This window comes from Sceloporus occidentalis, unplaced genomic scaffold, assembly GCF_023333645.1.
Source record: "Sceloporus occidentalis isolate IW3139 unplaced genomic scaffold, rSceOcc1.0.p SCAF_3, whole genome shotgun sequence".
NCBI lineage: Eukaryota > Metazoa > Chordata > Lepidosauria > Squamata > Phrynosomatidae > Sceloporus > Sceloporus occidentalis.
Window position 1 is genome coordinate 194,198,169 of NW_028316983.1, and position 27,811 is coordinate 194,225,979.

Below are 27,811 nucleotides of genomic sequence, written 5' to 3' on the forward strand. Positions count from 1 at the left end.
AAATGCCCCATTTCTATGGGAGTGCTTGTGGGTACAGGAGAGTATTCTATGATACCTAAACATACACAGCAATTTGTTACCATGAATTGGAAAGCATGTTTTGAGTACTTGTTAGCCACCCCCCCTTTTTTTCTTTTTTGCTAAAAGCTACCACCAAAATATATTTTCTGTCTTTCAAACATACAGCTGCCTTTATAAGTAATTCAAAACAGCAAGAAAAAAGAACCAAAAACTGCTTCTCTTGCAACCATTTCTTGAAAACAATATACAGGTTGGTGCTTCAAAGCTTCAATTTGGGTATATTCTGGATTTTGGAATATATCAGTGGCAGAGTATCGACCTTTATTTGCAAGGGTGGAAAAAGACATGGGATACCTTTGTCTGTCTGTCTGCCAACCAGCCAACCTCGCACTCAACTCCCACACCTTCTCTCTTTAACGTTGTACCATCCCAGATCACCATCAACAGACACTGCTGGTGCAGTCATTTCCTGTCTTCCCCACCACAATGAAACTAACTGGCAAGCTCAAAAGAAGGTCCCTAGATGTTGTCATCATCTTCTTCCCTGCTTCTTTTGCTCTCAGTGCTAGGATACTGGTTGTTGCTGTTGCTGCCTGCATTGACTTCAGGTTTCATGGTGCAAGACTGGCGAGAGATGCAGCTGGAGAGAGATGTGAGGATTTGTGAAATGGGATTTGCACATCTTTCCAGCCTTGCAAATAGAGTACAGTATATACTATGCTATTTGTACTACTTGTATTCCAAAATCCATAAGAATTCCAACTCAGAAATGCTTTTGCTCCCAAGCATTTCAGCTAAGGGATACACAACCTGTATTGGCTTACTAACTTAAAAACTAAGTTAGTAAGGAATGCCTAAATTAGTAAAAACAAACACCCCACACAGAACACCTTAATTGCCTTGCAATTCTCATCTTGTATAGCTGCTGCTGAAATGCCCTGCCCTGCTATCGTATCTTGCATGCGTTGCAAGAAGCATAGTAAGAGCACAGTCAGGCCTCTTTCTGCCTGCTGGATTGCATAACTTCTCTTCCCATGCAATAAAATAGTTATTCACAGGGACAGAAGTGAGAGACATATTAAAAACAAATGAAATCTTGTATCAAAGAATATTACTTGTCTAGATCAAGGGAAGTAATAGTGCCACTATAGTCTGCTTTCGTTAGGCCTCACCTAGAATACTATGTCTAGTTCTAGGCACCACAATTCAAAAAGGATGTTGAAAAGCTGGAGTGTGTCCAGAGGAGGGTGACCAAAATAGTGAAGAGTCTGGAAACCATGCCCTATGAAGAGAGGCTTAGGGAACTGGGTGTGTTTAGCCTGGAGAAGAGAAGATTAAGAGAAGGTATGATAGTTCTGTTTAAATATTTCAAGGGGTGCCATATTGAGGATGGAGCAAGCTTGTTTTCTGCTGCTCCAGAGAACATAGAGCAGTGGATTCAAACCACAAAAAAAAAGGGAAAAAAAAGAAAAAGAAGAGATTTCATCTTAATATTAGGAAGAATTTCCTGACAGTAAGAGCTGTTCGACAGTGGAACACATCCCCTCAGAGGGTGGTGGAGTCTCCTTCTTTGGTGATTTTTAAACAGATGGATAGCCATCTGTCAGGGTGCTCTAATTCTGTGTTCCTACATGGCAGGGGGGTTGGACTGGATGTCCCTTTAGGTCTCTTCCAACTCTGTGTTTCTATTATTCTACTCCTAGTGTTTCCAATTCACAGAGAAAGAGAGAGAGAGAGAAAGAATGTACATTTTTATGACTGAACTGGTAACAGACATCCTCCATCCAATGCAGGCTGATCCTTTTCTTTCCCCAAAAGCCTAAATACACTGAAGGTGAGCCAGTGTGGTATATTGGTTTTAGCCTTGGTCTATGACTTTGGAGACCAGAGTTCGAATCTCTTCTCAAATTTGGAAACCCATGGGGTTACCTGAGCAAATCAGACTCACTCAGTCTCAGTGGAAGGAAAAGGGAACCCCCTGCCTCATGAGGTTGCCATACATTGGGAACAACTTGAAGACACACAACACAGCCCTGAAGGCACCAGCAGGTTCAGCCCTGATTAGTACTTCGATGGGAGACCGCCAAGAAACACCAAGTCCTGTAGGGTATATTTCAGAGGAAAGTAATGGCAAACCACCTCTGAGTATTGTATATATAATCTTTATTTCAGCCAACAGGCCATTAGACAACAAAGTGTGTATAAAACGCATAAATCATATAAAACATATAAAGCTTATTAAAATGGGGCTATAAAACAGATATCCATGACGTACTTGTAATATGTACATTTGTATATATACAGAAGCACTCACAGATGCATTAGATAATACTAAGCCGTAAAACACAAGGCCAAAATGGATATTTGTTTGGGTATTCGAAATATAAAAGATAAGGCTGTTCATTTAGTTTGGGTCATAATCTTACGTGTTTTAACAGCAGAGAAAAGGAACTTTGCCACTACTTCCGTTTTGCTTTTCTTAGAATCGTTTAACAGGTACTCCAAGTACCAATTAACAATTGGTACTTGCAGTATAGTATTCCTTGCCTAAGAAAACCCTGTGAAATTAATTAGAATGCCATATGTCAACAGGCCACTTGAAAGCATATACAAACATCCATTGTTTTTGAACCCTTTGAAAAGGGAAGGCACACTATTACAAGGACATGGTGTCTGATAGGCACCCCCACAGTTTTAGCCCATAGGGTTAAAACTCAAGATATTTCAGGATGCCTTTTGCCTCCCCCACCTAAGTTTCCTGGAAAGGAACTTCTTTTCCACTGCAACAAGGAGGTGATTTTCTTAATGCATAATCTGTACTCAGGACAAGAGGCCACTGTAGAACAGAATATTAAGAAACAGAATAGTTTCCATTTGGTAAGGCAGTCAGGCAAAACTGCATTTTATCACCCTAACATTTATGCTGAACAGATCATATACAAAGCTAGATTAGACTCTGAGGAAGAAGGTGTGAAAATTGGAAAAAGTAACATCAACAATTTAAGATATGCAGATGGCACCATACTGCTAGCAGAAAATTACGAAGACTTGAAACAACTACTGAAGAAAGTCATGGAAGAAAGTGCAAAAGCAGCTTTACAGTTGAATATTAAGAAAACGTGACCATACTATTTACATATCCCTAAAGTAGACACTGAAGACATTGTGATAGGCGTTTATCAGATGGGGTCTCTGCAGCTCAGATCCGGGGCTTCTGCGGATCGGGCGATTCGCATTCATGTGATAACGAGAATGTATTTTCTTACCTGGTAGCTTTAAATGTGAGCCCCTTCCGCAGGTCTTCCGAACTGAATTCTTACTGGCTCCTCATTTTGACGCATTTTGGCGAGTTTGCTAAATAAGGGGATTGACGTGATTTGCGTTGGGGCTCTGTTCAATCTCACTGCGAATTGGTCTGGTGTGGAATCCCAATCCTGAACACCATCGCAAGACCCCCAGGTTGCAAATCTCCCATGATGCCCTGTTGCAATTTGCCCCATTTTCTTCCAGTGGCCCTTTTCGCTTTCAGGGCAACCGGCGCTCCATTGGAGCTCTCTCTCTGCTTCCCCCCTCTTCCCCGATGCAACTTTGGCAGAGCAGCCTGGGCAGCAGCACTTTCTCCCTCTCTGCCTCTCTCTCTTTCACACACACATATCCCTGGCAGCCAAATTAAAAGGGATCCTCCATGTCAGAGCCCCATCCATTTCATCCACATGTACATCTATCCTCCTGTCAATCTCCACATCTATCTCATACATGCACACACACACAGACACACACAGACACACACATACACACACACACACACATATATATATATATCCCTGGCAGCCAAATTCAAAGGGATCCTCCGTGTCAGAGCCCCATCCATTTCATCCACATGTACATCTATCCTCCTGTCAATCTCTGCATCTATCTCATACATACACACACACACACACACACACACACACACACACACACATATCCCTGGTAGCCAAATTCAAAGGGATCCTCCGAGTCAGAGCTCCATCCATTTCATCCACATGTACATCTATCCTAAGGATGTATACTAATGTTTTTGAAATAGATGTGAAGGAAATGAAACATGAGGATGGAGGGAGAGATGGAACTCTCAGAATTCCATAGTCTCGAGTCAAGGACCTCACAACAAACTCCAACTCCCATAATAGTAATACTTTATTTTTAAAATAATAATAATAATTTATTATTTTAAAATAATAATAATAATAATAATAATAATAATAATAATAATTTAGGTTATTAGTTTGCTGAGGCACCAGAGCTCTCTGGCAGGGAAGGCTCAATGTCTCTGGACACTACAGTTCCCATAATTCCATAGCACTGAGCCAGGACAGTTAAACTGGAGTTAAACTGGATTATCTCCCCAGTGTGGATGCAACCTGAATGACAGGAGGATGGATGTAGATATATATATATATAGATAGATACAGCTCTTTAAGAGCTTTTGGACTTCAGCTCCCAGAATTGCAGGCTATTGGCCAACATGGCTGAAGCTTCTGGGAGCTGAAGTCCAGGATCCTTTAAAGGGCACAGTTTGGGGACCACTGGGATATAGATGTGGATGAATTGGATCGGGGCTCTGACATGGAGGACCCATTGAATTTGGCTGCCAGGGAAGGGAAACTAGAAGGGAGGAAGAAAAAAGGGGAAGCTGTCATTGACGTGAGGCTAGCATTTGCATGAAAGTGGAGCCAGGCTCCCTTCTTAACCTCGGAAGTTCAAAGGTTCAGGATGCCTTCAGAGCCCCACTGAGCATGTGCAAGGGTCCCAATTCGAATTGTTGAATCCCCCATGGTATGCACCAGTGTGGAAATACAATTTGCACTCACTCCACTTTGCCTGAATCCGCATCACGTGACTTCCTTCGATTCGATTCCCCCTCAGTTCAGAAGGGCAACAGAACAGCCACCAGGTATGAAAATACATTCTCGTTATCACGTGAATGCAAATCGCCCGATCTGCAGAAGCCCCAGATCTGAGCTGCAGAGACCCCGTCTGATAAACGCCACAGTCAAAAATTCCCTTTACCCTTAGCTCAGTCATTAATCAGAATGGAGACTGCACTCAAGCAATCAGAAGAACTAGGACTTGAAAGGGCAACTATGAAAGAATTAAGCAAGATGATCAAGTCTAAAGATATAGAATTGAAAATTACATTCTGGGTTGTCCATGCCACTATATTTACAATTTCCATGTATGATTGTGAAAGCTGTGAATGCTGACAACTAGAGAATCGCCTCATTTGAGATGTGTTGCTGGAGCAGAATTTTGTTGGTGCCCTGGACTGCCAGGACAAATAAATAGGCCCGAACAATCCCAGGAAGCCAAGATGACTAAACTGAGGGGGCACTCACACTAATTTTTTAGTCCCAAGGAGATGCGGATTGCCGTGCTGGTACATACTGGGTTTGTTGTTCTCATTTTGTTTTGGGTTCATGAATCTCTTTGAGTCATTGTAACACCTGTGTTATTCACACATTCCATCGTTTCAGGTTAAAATGGTGTAGTCTCCCTTCCTTTCCAGAAGAAGCAATGATACAGAGTGATCCAAATTGATTTGGAAACTTATTCACACTGCCAATGAGGCGGCTCTTTCAGGAAAACTTGGGGGGGGGGAGAGAATGGTATTGAATATAATGGGTTAAGTGGGAGTCTTGTCAGCTCCCCCCCCCCCAACAAAGTGTGTTGAGTGCATTCAGGATGTGTGTCAACAACAAGGATTCAACCCAGATTGATACTGGATTATTTTTGTAGTATGAATGGGGCACCAAGTCTGCTGCAGTTTGGACATATTATGAAAAGACATAACTCCCTAGAAAGGACAATAATGCTTGGCAAGGTGGAAAGCAGTAGGAAAAAAAGGAAGACTGCTTTTCAGGATAGATTAAATCAAGGAAGACACAGCCCTAAATTTGAAACTTAAACAGGGCTGTTGATGACAGGGCGATTTGGAGGTCTGTCATTTACAGGTTCACCATAAGTTTACTTGATAGCAGTTAACAACAAAGTCCTTGAAGTATAGACATCAAACAGACTATGGTAACTGCTGAGTTTACAAGTGAAAGCCTCTATGAGGCTGAAAAAGGAAGAAGAAAAGGAGGGGCACATTATTTTAAGGGTCATTCTGACACCATATGGCTTCTCATTATGTTTTAATGAAGCCTATCTCTTTCCAGCTCTAGCAGCAAGCTACGAAAGGTACCATCAGAAAACAGAGAAAAGAGGATAGAAGTGTTTGAAGAAACTATGACTTTTCAACAGAACAACAATGTTCATACATATCCCTTAGGAAGTTCAAATGAATAACAATGATTGACTATATATGTAGAGCAACTGTGTGCACTCCACAACTATTTATATAGTAGCAATTTCTATTTCTCACTAAAACTGACAGAAAGAGTATGTCTGTATGACACAAGCAGCTAACATTATGACATGAACTGGGATGCTGAAGAAATCTCTCATGGATACCACTGCCACAATATTCTCCCTCTACAAAAGGGGTAGCATCCTCCGGACTGCCTATTTTCACTGTAATCTGCAGCTGGGTGGGAAAGATCCAATGCCCTGGAAATTTATGGACATATTTTCATATATTCCTCTGGAAAACAGTGCATGACTTCTGAAAATGATGGGATAGAGAGATGAAAATGAAAGAAAAGAGTAGACAGGGCGCTGCCATTTTGACGTACTAAGTATGTCCTAGGGTTAGGGAGTGTCTGAAAAGGATGCTCCCGAGCAACCCTAGCACATACTCAGTACATGCTTAATGGCCTGTTTGTACAGGGCCTAAGGTGTATTCTTTACTCTGGTTGGTTGGGGAAAGAGATGCTTCCTACTGCCAGGTCACAAAATGAACCAAACACAGCTCAGTGGTATGTTTAGCTGCATGGGCTGCTAGTGGGAGCAAGTGAACATCATTCAATGGCATATCACTTATTTACATCAAGCTCTGTGTCATGCAATCTCACCTGTATTGTTAAGTGATTTCAATCATGATTTAAAATCATACTAGTCTGGATAGGACTACAACAGCCTCCTTAGCAGTTTTTTCTTTTTCTTTTTCTGGGGTAGTTCATCCTGCCCATTCCATTCGTAAGCAGTTCTCTGTTGGTAGCAAATGTCATGAAGCAAGAGCAGGTTAGTCTCAGCAGAACTAGTGGCAGTCAGACTCATGTAATACTGAAGTTTATTTTTGCCTTTAGCAGCATAGTGAAGGAATGAGGATTCCTCAGAATTCAAATTCAGTAGTTAGGTTTCTGCAAGAATACAAGGGGTTTCCTTACTATGAGCTCTTAATACTATACTATAAACAACAAAATGTTAGTCATTAGTATTGCTAATACTACAAAATTGGAGCAGGTAGAAAGTATCACATTGTTGTATATTCTAGACTTTTATCAATAAGCAAGAACCAGAATTTCTTCTATTGTGGCAAAAGAATAAAAGGTTCAATTCTGATCTCAGGGGAAACTGTGAAAGGAGGCAGATCAATGAGGAGGCAGCAATGGGTTTATTCTGTGATCCCAAAATTACTTGAACTGTATAATTGAAAAAAGAACTGAAATATTCAGAAAGTCAGGCAGTGTGACACCTCAATACTGCCCCCTTGTGAATATTCATCCTGATTGCTTTTAGTTGCCTAATCACAAATTATTTTTCAGGAAAAGTAGAATACAGTTTGCCTGTCCTTTGCAGGATGTTTGTATTATCTGTATAGACCAAATAGAAGTCACACACACACACATTCATTCATTCCAGATGTATAAGGGATGGCACAAGATATACTAACAAAATGCATTCTTCTTTTTTAAAAAGGGAAAACTCTTTTATTAGGATATGCCACTTCAAAGATTCCATGTGCAGTACTTACTTTACCATGCTAAATTTGTGTCTTGTACCATAGACTGATTCATAAGTACTGAAATATTGTACCTTTTAAAATTTTCACAATGCATTTTCCTTATGGACAGTCACAACATCCACATAGTAAAAGGGGTTTCATCACTCTTTAAATGGTGTGTTGTATTTTATATTATGTATTTTATAGACCAAGAAACTGAACTCTTTGTCACTCTTAAATGTTTCAAGATTATTAAGCCGATGATGATGATGATGATGATGATGATGATGATGATGATGATGATGATGATGATGGTAGCTGGCTTCTAATTCCTAGAAGGAGGGATAGCTAGGCCCATTGGGCCAGTGTCACTTGGTGCAGTGGCATTATAAACTGGTTTAGATGCCACATCATGACTGGGTCAGAGACAGAACTGTGCTGCTGGAGCAGGACAGTTAGACTAGAACCCCTGAACTGAGATCTCTGGACTCCATCCATTTAACAGCTCTGCTGTCAGTATGTACAAGGAGCCTGAGTAAATCTTCCAGGGGAAAAAGAGTTCTAGGTTTCAAGCCAGGGGACTGACAACTTGAGGATTTCCCATCCCTCAAGGAAGATGCAAAGCATGGGATGTGTAATGGAAGCACAAAAGGTCTTATTGAAATGGTAAACTTTGTAGGAGTAAGGTGTTTACTTGGCGTAGTCCATGGTGCTCAAACTACTGGTGTTTCTGGTTTCATTGTGCTCATGGACTTTGTCTCAAGATCAGGATAGGAAAGAGTTTAGCTTCCATTCCATCAATGGCAGGGAGTTCTGTTCACTAAATAATGCATAATATATGTTGCATAATGCATCATACCTATTGGAACCACAGTTATCTTCTACGTACTTTAACAATTTTAAAAACAAAAACCTTGATTTGTCTGTCCCCATTGGTAATATTTCATATAAATAATATTTCATTTCAATAAAAACATTTGCAGATCATGATCATATTTATCTGTGTTTCAGTTTATCTCTAAATGTTCTAAAGAGTACTTGTGATCAGTGCCTACCTTTTCTCCTCTGTTTTTTGGGATTACACGCTCCAGTTCCTTATCACACTTGTTACCCAACAGTATTACTTCTACAGTTTCATCTGCTTTCTATTGGAGGAAAAATCCACATTATTATGTATTACAAAACAAAATACAAGGCTTAGCAATACTCTCTACTTTTTCTTCTTCTGGATAACAAGGGCTTTCTAGCTCTACTCCTAGTGAAGAAGTTCAGTCTTACAATACTGAAATTGTGACATCATCATTTATAGATTCAACAAATAGAAAGGAGAGAGGAGATGGTGGGGATACTATTACCATATACTGCTATCTTATAGCATAATGACTGAGGTAGGAGTAAGATACTAACCCAATCCTGTGCACTGGGGCATTGTTCAAGTAATACTTGCACCGGTATACTGAGACACTTGCACAAAACACTTTCCTAAATATATTCATATCAACTCTAGGCACTTGATATTGATTGCTGTTATGAAAGGCTCATAGTTTATACTTTCATTAGGCCATTGAATGTCAGTGAAACAAGTGAGTCATGACTGACTTTAGTCCCACCGATTTCAATGGGTCTACTCTAAACAAAAATTTGGATCTTACCCTGTGTCCATCAAATGCTCCCATTCTCACCTCTTTTTGTTTGAGGAACAGAATACTTTTCTCTTTTGTGAATGCCAAGAAAAGAAGAAGAAGAAAAAGAAGAAGAAGAGGTGGCAATGCTGGAATGTATCTGTATTGCCCATGACAAAATGTATACTTGCAAATGTATACTTATGTCTTCAGAAAGGAACTAAACATAATCATACTCATTGTGCTTCTAGGCCACTGAACCCATTAAAAAGCTTTAAGGTTCATCTCTTTAGCTAAATCACCTTGCAAGGGAAGAGTATAGTAAGGTGTATGCTTACTTCTTGTAGCCCAAGATTTTAATTCAAAAGGCCTTGTTTGCAGCAGTGTGTGGAATAAAACATTTGGAGATGCTATTGCTTAAGACAAGGCAGAACAGAATTATATGCACACATCCTATGTAAAATGTCCACCAAATCTGTTGGACCTCTCCTTTAAGAGTGCACAGGCCTGGCTATAAGACCTTTAAGTTTCCTCTTGATGCAGCAATCCCTATCTCCTATTGGTGGAAGCTACCTGATTTTAGCAAACCCCAAGGCTATCATTAAGATATGCAAAGAACTCTTCTTAATAAATTAAATTTCTACTTGTGGCAGATTTTCTCCTGCAGCATTCAGTGCAAATATCCTATGGCAGTGATGGTGAACCTTTTAGAGGCTGAGTGCCCAAACTGCAACCCAAAACCCACTTATTTATTGCAAAGTGCCATGTCCCTCTGGCTTTCTAGTAACAAACTCTGTGCTGGGGCAATGGCACATGTGCCCACAGAGAGGGTTCTGAGTGCCACTTCTGGCACGTGTGCCATAGGTTCGCCATCACTGTCCTATGGTGTCATACAAGAAATGAAGTTAAAATAGTCTCCTAGAATAGCAATGTACAACATGGGGATAGAGTATATATATATATTTCTTACTTTAGGCATCAAAATTTGTTGCAACTGATAATACTTATGTTATAAGAAATATGTTCAAAGACAGGCCATGGCATTTGAAAAATTGTGTATACTGTAAAATTAGTGACACTTATTGAGCAGAATCCACAAACAATGAATTGTTACACCTAGGGAATGGGGTTTTCCTACCACTCAAAATGATCCTGAGGGTCAAGGTGAACTTCAATATATGAGGTGATTTATAGCACAGTTCCCTAAGACCTGATGAACAGTTGACAGGAATCAAAAGCTAACTCTATGCAGGAAGGGGGTTCTGCTTTTGCCAAGCACCTTCCTCTTGTAAAATGCATCTCTGGAGCCAATCTATTAAACAATTTAAATAGAATTAATTATCATGTCCAATTCCAAGACAACAAATGCTTATATATTTAACATCAAAACTACTACTAATTCTTGGCAGAGAGCAGGAATTCCTCCACCCTATCACTGCCAAAAAAAAATTAAAATTAAAATTAAAAAGAATCAATGGCAAGCCAAGTTAGGCTGGTTGGTTTTGCATCAATTCAGCCACAAAAGTAACTTAGCCTAAAACCCTCATTCTGAACCCTATGAATTTTAGCAAAAAAGAGCAGAGTTTGGCAATGCTGCCCATGGGATTCTGGATGTTGCAGTCAAAACAAGTAACTGGCTAAAGATCTCAAATTTCATACCACTACCTACCTTTTGAGAAGACCCAAAGGAGCAGTATCTTTATTCATTAGAATTCTACTGGCTTTTGTTATTGCTATTCATCTGCATGCCAACTCACAGCAAAGCTGCTTCACTTTCAAGTACAGCAGCAGGGAAGATTTATTATTAAGGGCTGCCGTTTCATCTTTTTAATCCACTCAACTAATCTCATTTCATAACTGCAGTTGATGTTCAGGATAATGCAGTCTCTAAAATGAAGTAAGATCGTTATAAGAGTACAAAGTACAAGCCTAAAATAATGAATCAATCTAACCTGGATTAATAGACCAAAATGTTGGTTATTTCTGTAAGCACTGGAGCTTTACTCATTAAGGTCAGTGGTTCTCCTACATAAAATTATATTCACAAGTTCCGAAAACAGTGTAATAAATTGACAAGTATATCACTTAATCATGTTTGTTTAATTGGAAAATATAACCTGCTTAGATGCAATAACATGTGACTTAAACTGAAAAAGTGGAATGCACACTTGGGGAAAAAAAAGGACACGGAGTGATTTCCCTCCATTATAAATATTCAAAGCTTTTTTCTAAACAATGACAGAAAATGCATAAAAAACTAAAATCAACAAATCAAGGCTTTCACTGTAAAAATGCATTTATATATCACTGCAACTGAAATCTTAAAACAGTAATCAGTATCTCACTGTCCCATGCTATGTGCAACACTCAATTGGTTAGCATTAGTTTGAGAAATTCTAGGCCAGTTACTTACACTCTTCCTATGGTCATTCCTTAACTGCTCCTTCATTACAGGAGAAACTGACACTTATTTTACAGCTCTGAAAATGAACTAGAGTCAGCTAATAATTTGGATTCTTTGTGATATTTGGCCACAGGGAGGCGCAGTTCAATAACATGAACATCAGTATACAGAAATAATTGATTATGTATAGAGGCTCAATGCAAGAGAAGTCTTGCACTGACAGGGCCAACCCAAAAGCTGAATCTAAGGTCTAAACTGTGCATGATGTTTTATGCATTTTCGCATTCAACATTTGAGGAGGCGTGTTAATGTATCAAATATTCACAGAGGATAATTAATCAGAAGTACAGCAAACAGGCAAGAGGAGTTTATCCTTCTTCCTCTTCTGTGACCAGAGGAAAATCCCTGTTATGACGGGATATGAAAGTGCACCAAAATTGTCCAAATGCAGATCAAGCCTTCAGAGGATCTACAACCAGGGGGAAGGGGTTACATTAGTCCTCCTGACTGAGATCTGGATAATTAGTATCAGCTTGGGGTGTTGGATAATTAATATTCTTATTTTAAAGTCCCTGCCACATTAAACTTGTGGATATATTAAATACTGCATCTAGTTTAGTACTTACTGATGAAACACTGCACATTGGGTAAGGCAGTCAAATATTCAGCTCCATTTTCTAACATGTGAGATAATTTTTTTTAATTAAAATCATTATGTTAAAACAGTTTTAAAATTACTTAAAAGGCATAGAAAAGCATACACCCTAATAAGAAGTCTTCAACTTAGAAAATAAATGAAAAAAATAAACCCTTTTGAGATGTGGTGCTGAAGAAGAACACCAAGGAATACAGTGGACAGTAAAAAAGACAAACAAATAGGTCCTTGAATAGATTAAGCCTGAACTCTCCCTGAAAGCCAAGATGACAAAACAGAGGACCTTATCACACATTGGGGGGGGGGGGGGGGTTGCAGCTCAGATCCGCAGTCACTCCTGTTTTAGCAATGCAAAGCGTGATGTTTTTCCACACCAGATCCAGAGTCACTCCTCTCTAGCAATGCGGATTGAGGTTAAAACGTGATGTTTTTCCACACCTGGTTGCCTTTCTGTTGTCCTTCTGAAGTGAGGGGCAAGCGAAGTCAGTTCGATTCCAAGCAAGTCACGTGATGCGGACTCAAGCAAAGGGGAGTGAGTGCACATTGTATTACCACACCAGAGCATAATTTGAGGGTTCAATTATTCGAATCGGCACCTTTGCACATGCTCAGTGCGGCTCTGGACGCTGTCCTCCTTCCCTGCCTCCTCCTTAGCTGTCATCCTTCATTGGGGTCTAGAAGAAGGCAGGGTATGATGGGATAGGTCGCGGGGGGTCCTTGAGGCCAGGATCGGGATGCAGGAGAAGTCGGGATGATGGGATAGGTCGCTGGGGGTCTCTGGGGCCAGGATCAGGATGCAGAAGCAGTCAGGGGATGATGGGATAGGTCTCTGGGGGTCCCTGGGCCCAGGATCAGGATGCAGGAGAAGGCAGGGGATGATGGGATAGCTCGCTGGGGGTCCCCGGGGCCAGGATCGGGATGCAGGAGCAGTCAGGGGATGATGGGATAGGTCGCTGGGGGTCCCTGGGGCCAGGATCAGAATGAGGCAGGGGATGATGGGATAGGTCTCTGGGGGCCCCTGGGTCCAGGATCGGGATGCAGGAGCAGTCAGGGGATGATGGGATAGCTCACTGGAGGTCCCTGGGGCCAGGATCAGGATGCAGGAGAAGGATGGGGATGATCGGATTGGTGTCAGGGTGAAGGAGTGGAGCAGATCAGGGTCTAGGAGAAGGCAGGGGATGATGGGATTGGTGTCAGGGTGAAGGAGTGGAGCGGATGGGGTCTAGGAGAAGGCAGGGGATGATGGGATTGGTGGAAGGAGGGGAGCAGATGGGGGTCTAGGAGAAGGCAAGGATGATGGAATTGGTGGGAGGCTGAAGGAGGGGAGAAGGCTCTAGGAGGACGCAGGGGACGCAGGGGATGATGGGATCAGCTGGTTGGCAGAGAGGAGGAGATGGCATGAAGGAGGAGGAAGGGAATGACGGAGCAGGATGCAGGGGACCAAGGGGGGTGGCATCGGAGTGCTTTTCCACACCAGACCAAATCGCAGTGCAATCGAAGGCAGCCTGGAAGCGAATTCTCTGTAGTCACTTTTTCCCGTTTTTACCAGAATGAGGAGTGACTTCAGAAACACTGCTGAAGTAATTTGCAAGGGGCTCCCATAGAAATCAATGGCATCTGATAAAACAGTCACTTTATGACATGAAACTGCATCATTGGAAGTGCAATCACTTCAGAAGTGAGCTGGAACTGAGCCACAAAACCACCAAAAAGCTCCGTGTGATATACTCCAGAGGCTTTTGTACTTTGGCCACATCATGAGAAGGCACAACTCGCTAGAAAAGACAATAGTGTTAGGGAAGGTAGAAGGCAGTAGAAAGAGAGAATGGCTGCAAGTAAGATGGCAAGACTCAATCAGGGAAGTCATGAGCCTGAATCTACAAGACCTAAGCAGAGCAGTGAATGATAGGGAGTCCTGGAGATATCTCATCTACAGAGTTGCCATGAGTCAGGGCTGACTTGAGGGCAGTTAACAACAAACAATAAATTGCATAGGACTTCATAAGTCATGACAACATTTTGAATTGTGTCTGGAAACAAAGAAGGAGCCAGTGAAGCTGTTTTAATAAGGGAGTTATATGCTTCCCATAATTGGCCCCAATCAGCATTCTGGCTCTAGCAATTTGGATGCACTGAACGTTCCAAATAGTTTTAAAAGGCAGCTCCACATTGAGTATGCTACAGTAGTCCAAACAGGGTGTAATTAAGACATGTGTCACCATAGCCAGATCAGACATCTCAAGGAATGAGTACAGGTGGTCTTCTAGTTTTAGCTGTGCAAATGTATTCCAGACTACCAATGAAAACTGGGCAACCAGCCCCAAAGCTGTGAGCCTGAGATTTCAGAGTGAGTGAACCCCATCCATACAGGCTATTCTCTGATCTGATTTTCACCTCTGTCTTGGCTGGATTACATTTCAATTTATTTGCTGTCATCCAGTCCATAAGTGACATCAGTCATTGGTTCAGCATGGTGACAGCCCCTTTGAAATAAACAAGGAGAGACAGAGTTGGGTGTCATCAGCATATTGGTGGCATCAAACTCAAAAACTCTGTACTTTCTCAGCATGGGGGACAAAACTGAGCCTTAAGAAACTCCAATAGTTAATGGAGTCCCCCAGTAACACATTCATTCCTCCAGGAAGGACCAAAACTACTACATAACAATGCCTTCAAGTCCCAGTAATCAGGCCTGATGCCTGATTGAAATGGTGGCCGCCACAATGACGCAAGTGTGGCACCACGTCTGCATGTCGGGGCGCCGTGTTTGCTACAATGATGCGACACAGTGTGCAATGGTGCACTGATGGCAGCGCCCGTGCACACCAAAATGAACCTGCTTTTAGCAGGTTCTTTTGGTGCAGAGGGAACCCACGCGATTTGGTTGCTGAGGGCTCCCTCCGGAGGGAAAATGGGTGGCTCCAGATTGTCCCTATGGGGTGGTCTGTCGAGCCCCTTGTAAACCTTTCCTATTAACCTTTTTCTCCCCTAATCCTTCTTTTCAGTATATCCTGAAACTGTGATGTATTATCGCCTGTTCCTTTTATTTCTTGTAAAATTCTACCTATTGCTGTTAATTGAAGCCAATATTTCTTGCCAAGCAATTCAGTTAATTTTTCAATCCTAATTGGTTTCTCTCTTTCATCAAATAAGTCCCTTATAATTCTATATCTATAACTTTTGCCATCTTGACCACATTCTGATACTGCTTGGCCACCAGTGTCCCAGCTTTCATCTATGTAACGTAAGAAGGAGAGGAGGTTTCCCAGTTGTGAGATGCTGTCTTGAAGGAAATGTGTCTTTAAGGAAATGTGTCTGGTTCCTCCATTTTCTTTTTCAGTGTTGGGTTGAGACGTTTTAACTGGAAAAAATACTTTAGACTGCAGTGGTAGTCCCATTTTACCATTGATGTATTGTTTTTACTATGTATTTTAATATTTTATGATATAATGTATTTGTTTTTCACCATCTTGTAATTTATTAGATGAAGAGTGGTACACAAAAGTTTTAAATCAGTAAATAAAAATGTGTTTCATAGTATGAAAAAAATCCATAAAACAAACTTTTATTCTGAAGTGATTTTTCCTATAGTAAACATACTGTTTATCTTAAAACTTGCTGTGTTCAGCATTACCAGCAGAGTATTAAACTGCCCATTGTTTGAAAGGGAATAATTATTTCAGTAGCGAAGTCCTCGACCTGCTTTGAGAAGTAATGTTTTCCCTCCAATGGAATTTGCAAACCTAGCACATTATTAGCATAATTGGCATACAAACACAGTAATGTTTACATTATTATTTAATATTGTACTTGCAGGCTAATTGCGACTGAAGATAGTCTCGCAGAGATTTATGAGATGCCATTCTACCACAGAACCATGGACAGCTGATAGGCTAACGAGTAAGGACTGCCAATTTGTATGGCTTTAAAAGTGATTTTAAAACAAAACCATGGAGGATAAGACTATCAGTGGCTACTAGTTAATATAGCTTATAAATTACCTATGCCCTATGAAATTGATGGGGTTGCTGTAAATCAGCAGGGAACATGAAGGCACATAAACACACAGGAAATAATAATAATAATAATAATAATAATAATAATAATAATAATATCCTGCCTCTCCCTATTGGAGGATTGAGGCAGGTAACAACAAATCAGATAACAGTTACATAATGATAACAAAGCAAGACATAAACATTCTTTATTCAACACCACCCTCCAACAATCTCTCCCTCCCTTTAAAAAAGCAATAAAATCATAAAATTCATAACAACAGTACATTACAGCAAAAGTTAAGCTGGAGTGGCCCTATTAAGAGGAGAAACAGGTAGAGCTGGTGGACAATTCTATGCTTTTAGGAGGTCAGTCTGGGAAGGCCTGCCGGAAGAGATCCGTTTTTATTGCCGTTTTAAAGGCATCGAGGGATGTAATATGGCAGATCTCTTCCAGTGGGTCATTACAAATTTTTGGAGCGGCAGTTGAAATGTTCCTCTGGGAAGTCACCTCCAACCTTGTTTTCTTTGGCTGCAGCAGGTTCTTCCCAGATAGGGTTGCCATTTCACAGTGGTGGGCGGGACTTTCCTGCCCCCTGGGGGGCGTGCCCGGTCCTGTCCCGCCCCCGCCCCCGCCCCCGGGTGGCTGCCCAACTCTGAGCTCCCGGGGCTGCTGCCTGCCTTCTATAGAGTGCTGCCTGTGAAGCATGTCTGGAGCAGCAGCAGGAGGACTGAAACCAGCAGGGGCAGGGTCTGCTGCACTGCCCTGCCTCTATTGGCCAGCCCTCTGCTTCCTTATTTGGGCAACATCCAAGCAGGGAGGAATTTACATTCAGGCAAGCTGCTTCCCCCTTTCTCTTTCCCCTCCTTCTCTTCTTCTTGTTACTCCGTTTTTTTCTTCTCCTCCTCTTCCCCTCCTCTTCCTCCTCTCCTTTTTCTTCCTTTCTTCCCCCTCCTCATCTTCTTTTTCTCTTTCTTCCTCTCTCTAAGCCCCCCTCCTCTTCTTCTCAGGGGTCCAGGGCTTCTCAAGGCTTTGCCCCCATTAGAAAAGAAAAAAGGCTTTGGATCTGTCCCATAAATCCCTCCTAAGTTGAGACATACCTGGGAAAAAGAGGAGGTGAGGGGTTTGGGGGGGTTGGAGGGAGCAAGGAAAAGGAGGAAGGGGGGAACTGCTAAGAAGGCTTGGGAGTGGGAAATGTAGTTTTCAAAGGCACAAAGGACTGCCTGTGATCTTGCAAATGCTATGCCTGCTTGGGAGTGGGAAATGTTCTTGTAGAATTGGCGGGGGGGTGTTTGGCCAGAAAGAGAAGTACATTTCAGCCTTCTGTCTAGGAATAATGCCAAAATGTCCTCCATTTTGAGCATGCCTAAGAAACATGCATTTATATTAACATTTTTTAAAAAAAATCAATTTTTTCATGTGTCCTCCATTTTTAAAAAAATGTGGTCCTACATTTGAAAATGTGGTCCTACATTTGTCCTACATTTGTCCCAGTTTGGAGGTCCTGCCTTATGGCAACCCTATTCCCAGAGGACCTGAGTGTGGGAGAGGGTTACACTAAGGCAGGCAGGCAGGCAGTGAAAGCAGATCAGAGGTTAAGAACAAAGGCAACATCTGAATTTAACTTTTATAAACCTTACACACAGGTTGTAACTTCAATAACTAGATCAAGATGTCTGAGAATTTGCCCCTCCAAGTGCACTGAAGTCATTTAATGGGATGCTGTGGCAACTGCTTCCTTTACCCTTTGGTAGAGCCTTCACAGTAATGACACACTCATTAAAGAACTAACGGATGAGAGAAGCTTATCTGGCTACCTCTCTTTAATTTTCAGATGACTGATGGACACTTATTTATGCCATTATTTGTTTATTTATCTAGTACCAACAGTGTGCATAGCACACTGGTTTAAACATGTCTACAGTCCAAAACGTCCTAGCATTTTCGCTTTCGGTCCTATCTTTGTCTGTTCAGAAGCAAGCTCCCTTACTCCTAGATATGTGTAAACAGTATTTTGTCTTTAGATATTTCCCTTTAGGTTGCTTATTCTTCAATCTTATTTTTATCCTTTTCTTAGTATATATTCACATATGGGGAATTAAAAATCACATATATGTGTGTGTGTACTCCTGACTAACACAATTGCAGGACAAGCTTGTCTTAACAGCTGAGAGTTTAAAAATGGGTGGATAGTCATGACCTTCTAGATGTGGTTTGACTACAGCCCCCATGGCTAGCTAGCATGGCTAATTATGAGGGATCATGGGAGTTGCAGTCTGAAAGCATCTGGACAGCCACAGATGTCCACATCTGCCCTAGGCAGATTCTTCTTGTTTTTCTCTGGAAGTAATCTTATCAAATAGTATGTATAGTAAACATTATATATTTAAGAACATTTATCTTAGAATAGATCACTAGGAAATACTCAGGTAATTTACTAAAACACACATAATACATGAACAGGACACAACAGCACGTTTCAATCCACGCTATCCCTGGGATCACTTTTGCTTTGATTTCCAACTAATGCAACCCTAAGGCAGACCTACCATGGGACTTTCTTGGAAAGACATGTTCAGAGGGAATTTGCCTTTGTCTTCCTCTGAGGCTCGGAGAATGTGACTTGCCCAAGATCACCCAGTGGGTTTCCATGGATGAGTGGGGATTTAAATCCTAGTCTCCAGTATTAGTTCAGTGCTCAAACAACTATACCATGCTGGTTCTCTTTTGCTACATCTCTTCATATGAATGGGACAGAGCTACATGTATATGCATTTGCCAACAAACTGCAGCTTGTTACTTGGCATGAAGATGAATCCCTGCATGCAAAAATGTAACATTTAAAATGCCCTTAAGAGGACTCCCTAGGATGCACAAAATACTTCATACACCATCTGTTGCCACATGTGGATTATAATTTCATGAGCATATAATTATTTGTCTTAACTAGTTTAGCATATAATTAGGCTAGTTACATACAGTCTATAGCAAGGAGTGATGCCCAGGCAAGCCGGTAGAATGCATTCTTAAAACTCAAATCATTAAACATCCACACTAGAACTCAAGGTCACCTTGTAAAAATGATTGGCTATGTGACCAGGTGGGATAAGCCACATGGCTGCTTGCAGTCAGAGTACATTCAGGGCCATGGTAAGGGAACGAACACACACCAGGAAGACAATTTTCATAGCATTTCTCATAACAGTACCTCTACCTGTATTGCTCAATAGCCAGCCATGCCAGGTAGCATCTGCTACCACTACCCTTATCAGCAACCTCAGGGAACCCAATGGCCACACCCAACAAACGTATGGGCCCTGGGAACAATTCAGTCTCAGAAATCTGAAATAAAATTTGGATATCACATATTTATCACAGAGATAGGATGGGATAAACGTACCTCATATATATCTTTCATCCAATGTGCAATTCCTTTAAAACTCTCTGTGCTTGTGATGTCATAGACAAGAACGAATCCATGAGCTCCACGGAAAAAGCTAGTAGTAAAAGTATGGAATCGTTCCTGGCCAGCAGTGTCCCTGTAATACATGACAAGGAATCACTTGGTGCATCTTACATTGCAAAATTGTGGACAAAAACAACAAACACACATTCTCCATGAATTACAAACTATCCCAATAACACATTCACCATGAATTACAAAACAAGAAGCTGTGCAAACTAATAGAAAGCCCCGCTGATCTAGTCAACAAGAAGTATAACTCAGCACTTCTGTATGAACTGTTTATTTTATTCAGAATTTGTAAAGATCAATAAAGGGCAACCCATGGGATACCTTTTCTATGCCTCTCCAAAACCCATAAAAATTAAATTACTCCTCCAATTGGCTGCAGCAGAAAGCCATGAAATGTACTAACAATGTAAATGACTACAGTAAACTGCCATAATTCAAATAGGAAACCTTTTATTTGCAATGAAACATGGACTTTGCAGTACAGCACAATTTATTAACTTAGACAAATACCTTAGTTCAACACGGAAGCTTTCTTTTTGCAGCTGAAACCTTGGACTTGCAACAGACTGCAATTGACTAACACAGTCAATTGTCTTAATTCGATCAGGAAGGCTTTTACTTTCAACAGGAATTTTGGTTTTGCCAAATTTAGCAACAAGTTGGCATTGATGCTGTTGCCATCACTGCCACTGCTTTCTGTCTGTGCTACTTCATGATAGTAAATTAATTTCAGGTTTATGGCTTTCCAAATAGATTAAAATATTCAAATTATTCTATAATTAATTAATTTTATTTTATAATAATGAACACATTTTATTCTATAACAAAGTACAGTGGTACCTCGGGATACGAATTACCCACGTTACGAAATTTTCAGGATACGAAAAAAATTAATTTAAAAAAACTGTTTCGGGTTAAGAAAGTTTTTTCGGGTTACGAAAAAACTTTTGGTGCTTTTCGGCGCGATTTTACACCAAATCGCGGCTTTTCCCCATTAGCGCCTATGGGGATTCGGCTTGCGAAAGCCTTTCGGGTTACGAAATTGACAGCGGAACGAATTAATTTCGTAACCCGAGGCACCACTGTACTTGAAATCCTAAGTGAATTCTAATTCATACAATAACAGTTAATGCATTAAAATAAACATTTTTTTAAATAACAATTCAGTGGGTTTGAGATTTTATTTCTTAATACTAAATTATTTATTATAATAAAATAAATATATCTTATATGTTTATAAGAAAATAAACTTATTTACCTATTTTATCAAATTTATATCTTTTGTTGTCAATTTTACTTATCACTTAAATTTACTAAGCTCTGCCCACCCCCCCACCCCCCTTGAGCAATAGTCCCTTGGGCAGTCTGAGCCTTTCTTCTGTACAATATAGCCTTTATTCTGTAGAAGTTTGTGATAGTATACATTCTTAATGCCAAAGTTTATCTTGTGAGAGAATGGAAAAAGCTGCCTATGCAATTAATGCACCATAAAAAACAGAGTTGATATCAAGAGTGGCTGCATTAGATGAATTACTTTTACCACCAGCCTAAGATGCGGCATGCTTTGAGGCAACATGAAGATTTGGTAAGAATAATATTTTTACAGCATTACAGTAGCATCAAACAGATTGTGTATGAAACACTGGCACATTTCTAGTAAATAGGGGGAAAGGTTGATTCAGGATTGCCCAGTCAGTATGAAACTTATGCCTATGGAATGACTTGCATTGGCAGGGATCAATGAGACATAAGACAGAACTAGCTTTCTGAAGATTTTATGGAAAAACAATAATATTGTAGAATAAATATTTTCTACCCGATTACACCTGCATCATCACAAGCCATTCTGCCTCTGCATGCCAGCTACAACTATCTAAATTTCTAAAACTGAACAGTTAACTCACATCAAACTTGCTCTCTGAAAATGGGCAAATGTTCCCTGCCGTAATGGGTAGAACACCTGACGTAGCTTGTCAGCATGACCCTAAGAAACAGTATGCACTTAGAAACTAGGAAATAGATAAACAATTTATTTTGGTCACAACCTCCAAAATACAAAATCTACTTACATTTAGTTTGGAGTAAATGTAAACTTAGTACAAAAGCTAGTGTGGTGTAATTAGGGCTGGACTTGGAGTTTGGGGTGTGAATTCCCTCTTAGTCATGGAAACCCACTGAGTGACTTTGGGCAAGTCACACTCTTTTAGCATAAGAAGATGACAATGGCAAACCTTTCCTGATGAAATCTTGCAAAAATAAAATAAAAATAAAAACCAGACAAACCCTGGGATAGATTTATCTTAGGGCCACCATATGTCAAAGGCAACCTGAAGGCATCCAACAGCATAGCTTGCCATACCAAAATAATAGTAATTATTCCAAACATTTTTTTTAATTTTGAATTTTTAAATAGAGTGAAGTAACACCTATCAATATCCCCAAACAACCACTTCTCCCTAAAATTATTCGTTCTCTACTTATCATGACTTAGTATTTGCTTTCCAACATATAGTTTAGCCACTCAGAAAGACCAGGTGAAAAACAAAATCAAAGGCAGTAGCTTACCATATTTGAAGTTGTACAGCTGTATCATCCAATGAAATAGTTTTCACTTTGAAATCAATGCCTAAATATAAAAAAAAAAATAGTTTGTCTATAAATTAGTAATGAGAAAAAAATAAAATGATAAAATTGTGAAAATTGTAAAATTTACACCATCTATACTTGTATTTGGACTTTGTGAGGAGTCTTCAGCAAAAGAGAAGTTTCCATAAATGGGGAATCCCACCTAACTATATTTCTCTATTATGTTAATGCCTACTGACAATTCTTCCCCCTCTCCACATGGAAGGACTTTCAAATTTTATGAAGCAAATTTTTAAAAACGTAGGTTTTAATATTATTCTTGGGAGAAAACCCAAATAGTTGGATTTCCCTGGTCCTATGATGGAGAGAAAACCAGAAGGGAGAGCTGCAACACTGGTTACTTCCCCCCAGCCCATGTTAGAACACAAACATCAATAGACACAAGAGGGGATTGTGTGTGTGTATTGGGGGGGGGGGGGGTTCATGGCTGGACAAGGATCCAGTACCCTTCTGGCCCGCAGAAATATCACAGCTAGGAAATATTATTTATTGATAAAGTTAGCACATCAAGCATTAGTATTGCTTTTCCTAAAAATGATCTATTACTGTTAGCCATTACTCATTAAAAAAAAAAAGCTTATGAAATGAAAAAAACTAGAATTCATTGTGATTATTCCTTAAGCCAAACATATTGATATGCTCATACAGAGGGGGAAAATCCTTCTTGTCATCTCAAAATAACTATACAATTCAATGGTTATTGATGCCCTTTTCACACAGTAGCTGAAACTGCACCTGAAAGGTATATGATATGTAGTAGGATACAGGTCCCATTTCAAAACACTGAGCTGGGAAAGCTTTAAAAAATAATAGTTCATTTGGGAATTTCCAGCCCTACCAGAAAACATTTTATATTTGACATAAATTTTAATAATAAATTGACACGAGCATTTTTATTTATAAAAAGACAAAGAAAGAGTGCTGAATCAGGCAAAAATTTAATCTAAATTAAAATAAGGCATATTGACTTCTTAAATCAACATTACATTTATTGACCTAAAAGGTCAATGAATGTTAGTGAAAAACAGAAGTCAATAAGCTCTGCATGCATGAGTTATTCATAGCTTTATAAAAAATTTGAATTTTTGCAAGTGGACAAGGCAAGTGGTTGGGGAGAGAAATGAAATGCAAGCCTAAAGCCTGAACTACACTACTGCTGTTATTAAGCCATAGTATTATATAATCATAATAAAAAGGTAGCATTGATTAGTAGTGAGGTCAGTTTAATGTACAAGTTGATTCTCCATTATCCAAAATGCTTGGAACCAGAACTATTTTGCATTTTGTTGTTTTTTGGGATTTTGCAATATTTGCATATACAAAATGAAATATCTTGGGAGATGGTACTGACATCTAAACATGAAATTCATTTATGTTTTGTATACTCATATACACATAGCCTGCAGATAATTTTATACATAATATTTTAAATAATTTTGTGCATGAAACAAAGTTTGTGCACACTGAACCATCACTATTCTAGACACCCTTGTGGACAATTTTGCTTTTTGGAATATTTCAGTTTTTAAAAATCCAGATAAAGGAAACTCAACCTGTATTGCATTTGCCTGTAATTTCAACTGGTTTCATTATGAAATTATAAACATGGTACACAACAATCCAAATTAAAGTCCATTAAACATTTTCACACTTCTCTGCAATCATTTCATGTTTCTTTGGTTATGAACACATTGTCCTGTGATTGGTTTCAACCATAGGCTGTGCCATCTATTAAATACCAGTGGGACTTACAAGAAAATGTTGCAGTGTCTTCTCACATCTTAAACCGAGTCAGCATCTCAAAGAGGCAGCTACTTATGCCCTCCTGCTGCATTGGCCCAGTTCTAAGGAATTCAAGTAGGTCTTTCCATACCTCCACCATCTACTCAGGTTTTCTGTTTTTCTGTCCCAACTGCCAATATTCCATAGTTACTGAGCATGCTAGGGCTGGTGGGAGTTGAAACTGTCCTTATTAAGCATTAGCTTCCCCACAACCCCTCTAGAATTTTCTGTATTTTTCCAAATCTGCAGCTTCTCTCAAATATGTCCATGTTCCTTCTCTGTGGTCAAACTTTCATTCCAATCTTGTAGTCACTAGCTATCATAGTTTGCTTAGGAAAAAATGATAATTGCCTGTTGTCCTTTCAGCACAGGTCAAACAGTATAGCTCAGTTGTTTTGAAACTACAGTGTGCCCATGTCATATGTGGGCGTGCCATACGCGACTTCCACCATACGCTGGAAGCTGCACTGGAAAGAGGTCTCCCACGCCCTGGAAGAAGCAATGGGGCACGTGCCGGGTGCGCGCTGCGGGAACAAGCTCCATTATTTCTAATGGGGCTTGAGTTTATGCGTTTTTCCCTTATGCGGTGGGGTCCAGAACGGATCCCCCACGTAAAGGAAGGGCCAACTGTACTTTTATTCAGGGTGTCCAGATAAGATAACTGCAAAGGAGGACAGGCCACCACAAAACATAGGACATTCAAAAAAAAATGTAGGATGTGATTGAATAAAAGCTACAAACACTCATATAAATTCATGCTTCTTAGTAATGCTCAAAATTGAGGGAATTATGAAATTCCTCTTGGAAGAAGGTTGAAATGTAGTACAGGTCAGGAAAAGGAGGCTATCTAGTCACTCTAGAGTCTAGACTGAGAGCCTCAGAGAGGTTTGTTAGGGGAAGAGGCTCTGTGGAACCTCCACTTCTATCTCTCCCAAAATAGAGGACATTTTGGGATTTATCCCAGACCCACTGATACAAGATTAAAATGTAGGAGATGTCCAGGAAAAAGAGGACATCTAGTCACCCTGCTCTTATTAGGGTTCCCCCCCCCTAAAAAAGGGATATATTTTAGCTTTTGATCTACGTGAACCACCATTTGGGGAGAAAAGATGGGATAGAAAGCAAAGAATCAAATAACAAATAAACAAATAAGTGAGCTAGGGATCCACTCGTCTCCCAATCCAACATCAGTCAGTGATAAACTTTAATGATTGTCTGTCTCCAGCCTGTATTTATGGGAGTTGAGTGGCATTTGGGAGTTAAAACTCCAATATATTTTAGCTGGAGAGAAAGGCAAAGGGCCATAGTATTGTAATGATAACTGAAAACAGAACCTTCCTATGCTAGGTCTCTTCTCTGCCATGGAATGCTTAAGACTAGGGTTATAATGGAGTAAATGTTTTCCTGTCTTTAACAGGAAAGTTGGTACCACAGGCAGAAATAACATGGAAAGTATAGGAATTGGTTCCTACCCAACCAAAAAGAAGAGCAGTTCAACATGTTCCAGCAAACTTTTTATCCAAAACTAACTGTAAAAAACCCAGGTCAGCTAAGCTTTGCATGAGTAAACTAAAACATTTTAAACCTTCTGGAGACCACTTGAAAGCTTCTTTCAGAATGTAGGCAGGGATCCCCCCCCCCCCGCCCCGCAACAGCTTCAGTTTTCAATGTGGTGCCCAAACATGCAGGGCTCTGCTTCTGTAACATGCTGTCCTCATTTCTCTCTGTTTTACTGTTCATACACACTCAGTAATATATTATAGAGGCAGCTGCTGTTTGCCTTGCTTGTTGTAGGCAGGCATACACTGCTACAGTAGAATCCGCTGGAGAAAAATTCCCATCCTTTCCTAGCTCAAGCTTTATTGCACTGTTTACAGCAAACAGACAGCAGCAACCTGGCATGAAAAGTCTGTGTTTCTCCAGCTCTTCTTCACCATATTCCCAATGCTGATGCTGCTTAAAAACCTCAGCTAGACACAGGAAAAGGAAGAAACGGGGGCTGGGGAGCATTAAAAGGCTTTGTAAACAGGAACTTCATTGTCAGAAGTTTTGTTAACAGATATGCCTAGATAAAAGTTCTGTACAGGTCTAGATGTTGCTCTGGGCAACATCACGTCTTTCTGTTTCACTCCTGTTTAGAAATAGAGAAGCTAGTCTTATTATGCAAAAAGAGAGGATTATTATGCAAAATTTCCTGGATTTTGAAAATCTCCCCATTGACACATGGCCAGAAGGAGGAAGAGCCTGTCTGCAAAAGATATCCTCCCCATCATAACATCTTACTAAGGACATTATCCTATGTGCTTCCATCTTCAAAACTGTTAAAGTGCTGGCACCCTGAAAAGCAAGCCAATTTGCTATTGGTTATCACACAGAGACCACAACAAGGGGTTAAATGCTATCAAAAGAAGACAAACAAATCTCCATTGCCTGCGTAGAAATACCTTTTCTAAGCATGCTCAAAACTGTCATTTCCACAAGTGCACGCAGACACATGGTCTGGGGAGGGGAGGGGAGGGGAGGGGATATGGGGGGATCCTCTTTGCCACAGAAGCCCCAAAAGGTGTTTCAGAGAAAGGCATTATTAAGCTGCCCTTTGCAAACTCCTGAAACCACACACACACACACACACACACACGAGAGAGAGAGAGAGAGAGAAAAGAGGGGGCTGGTTCCATAAACCTGCCTGGTTCCAGTGAGGCATGATACTCCCAGATGCCCTCCTTTTACAGGGCATGTCCTCCCTTTCTCCCTCCTGTCCAGGAGGACTTCCAAAACACCCTTCCTCTGCCTTCTTGTCCCACCAGCTCCGCCCTTAATTAGAGGCTCAATTAGAGGTAGGCTTGCCATATCCCGCCTGGGGGAGGGACTTTCCCGGTTTGGGGTGGGTCCGCACGGTCCCACCCCGGTTTGGCCCCGCCCCCGGGATTGCCCCCACCCCCGGGCGAGATATAGCAAGCTAAGGGAGGCTTTCCCTAGCAGCTTGGGCCAAGGCCTGCAGGGAAAGCCTCCCTGAAGGGGAGGAGTCCATCCCTGTGTGGGCTCTGCCCCCACCGAGGGTGGGGCCCAGGCTGAGAGGGAGAGCCTCCCTGAAGGGGAGGGGTCCCTCCCTGCTTGGGCCCTGCCCCCGCCAAGGGCGGTGCCCAGGCCCAGAGGGAAAGCCTCCCTGAAGGGGAAGAGTCCCTCCCTGCTTGGGCTCCGCCCCCGCTGAGGGCGGTGCCCAGGCTCAGAGGGAAAGCCTTCCTGAAGGGGAGGAGTCCCTCCCCGCTTGGGATCCGCCCCCACCAAGGGCGGGGTCCAGGCCCAGAGGGAAAGCCTCGGAGGCTCCTATTCAAATGTAGGA

General features: G+C 40.9%; 1 protein-coding gene across 1 annotated transcript in view; it reads right to left on the reverse strand.

Annotated features, from left to right (window-relative positions):
- LOC149317282 (ras-related protein Rab-10-like) overlaps positions 1–27,811 on the reverse strand; it is a 49,950-nt gene that overhangs the window by 10,571 nt on the left and 11,568 nt on the right. The window contains exons 2-4 of the mRNA XM_089518851.1: positions 22,606–22,666; positions 19,966–20,104; positions 8,944–9,033 (exon numbers count right to left, since the gene is read on the reverse strand). Coding sequence (XP_089374977.1) covers positions 8,944–9,033; positions 19,966–20,104; positions 22,606–22,666 — 290 coding nt within the window. The remainder of the gene's footprint in view (positions 1–8,943; positions 9,034–19,965; positions 20,105–22,605; positions 22,667–27,811) is intronic.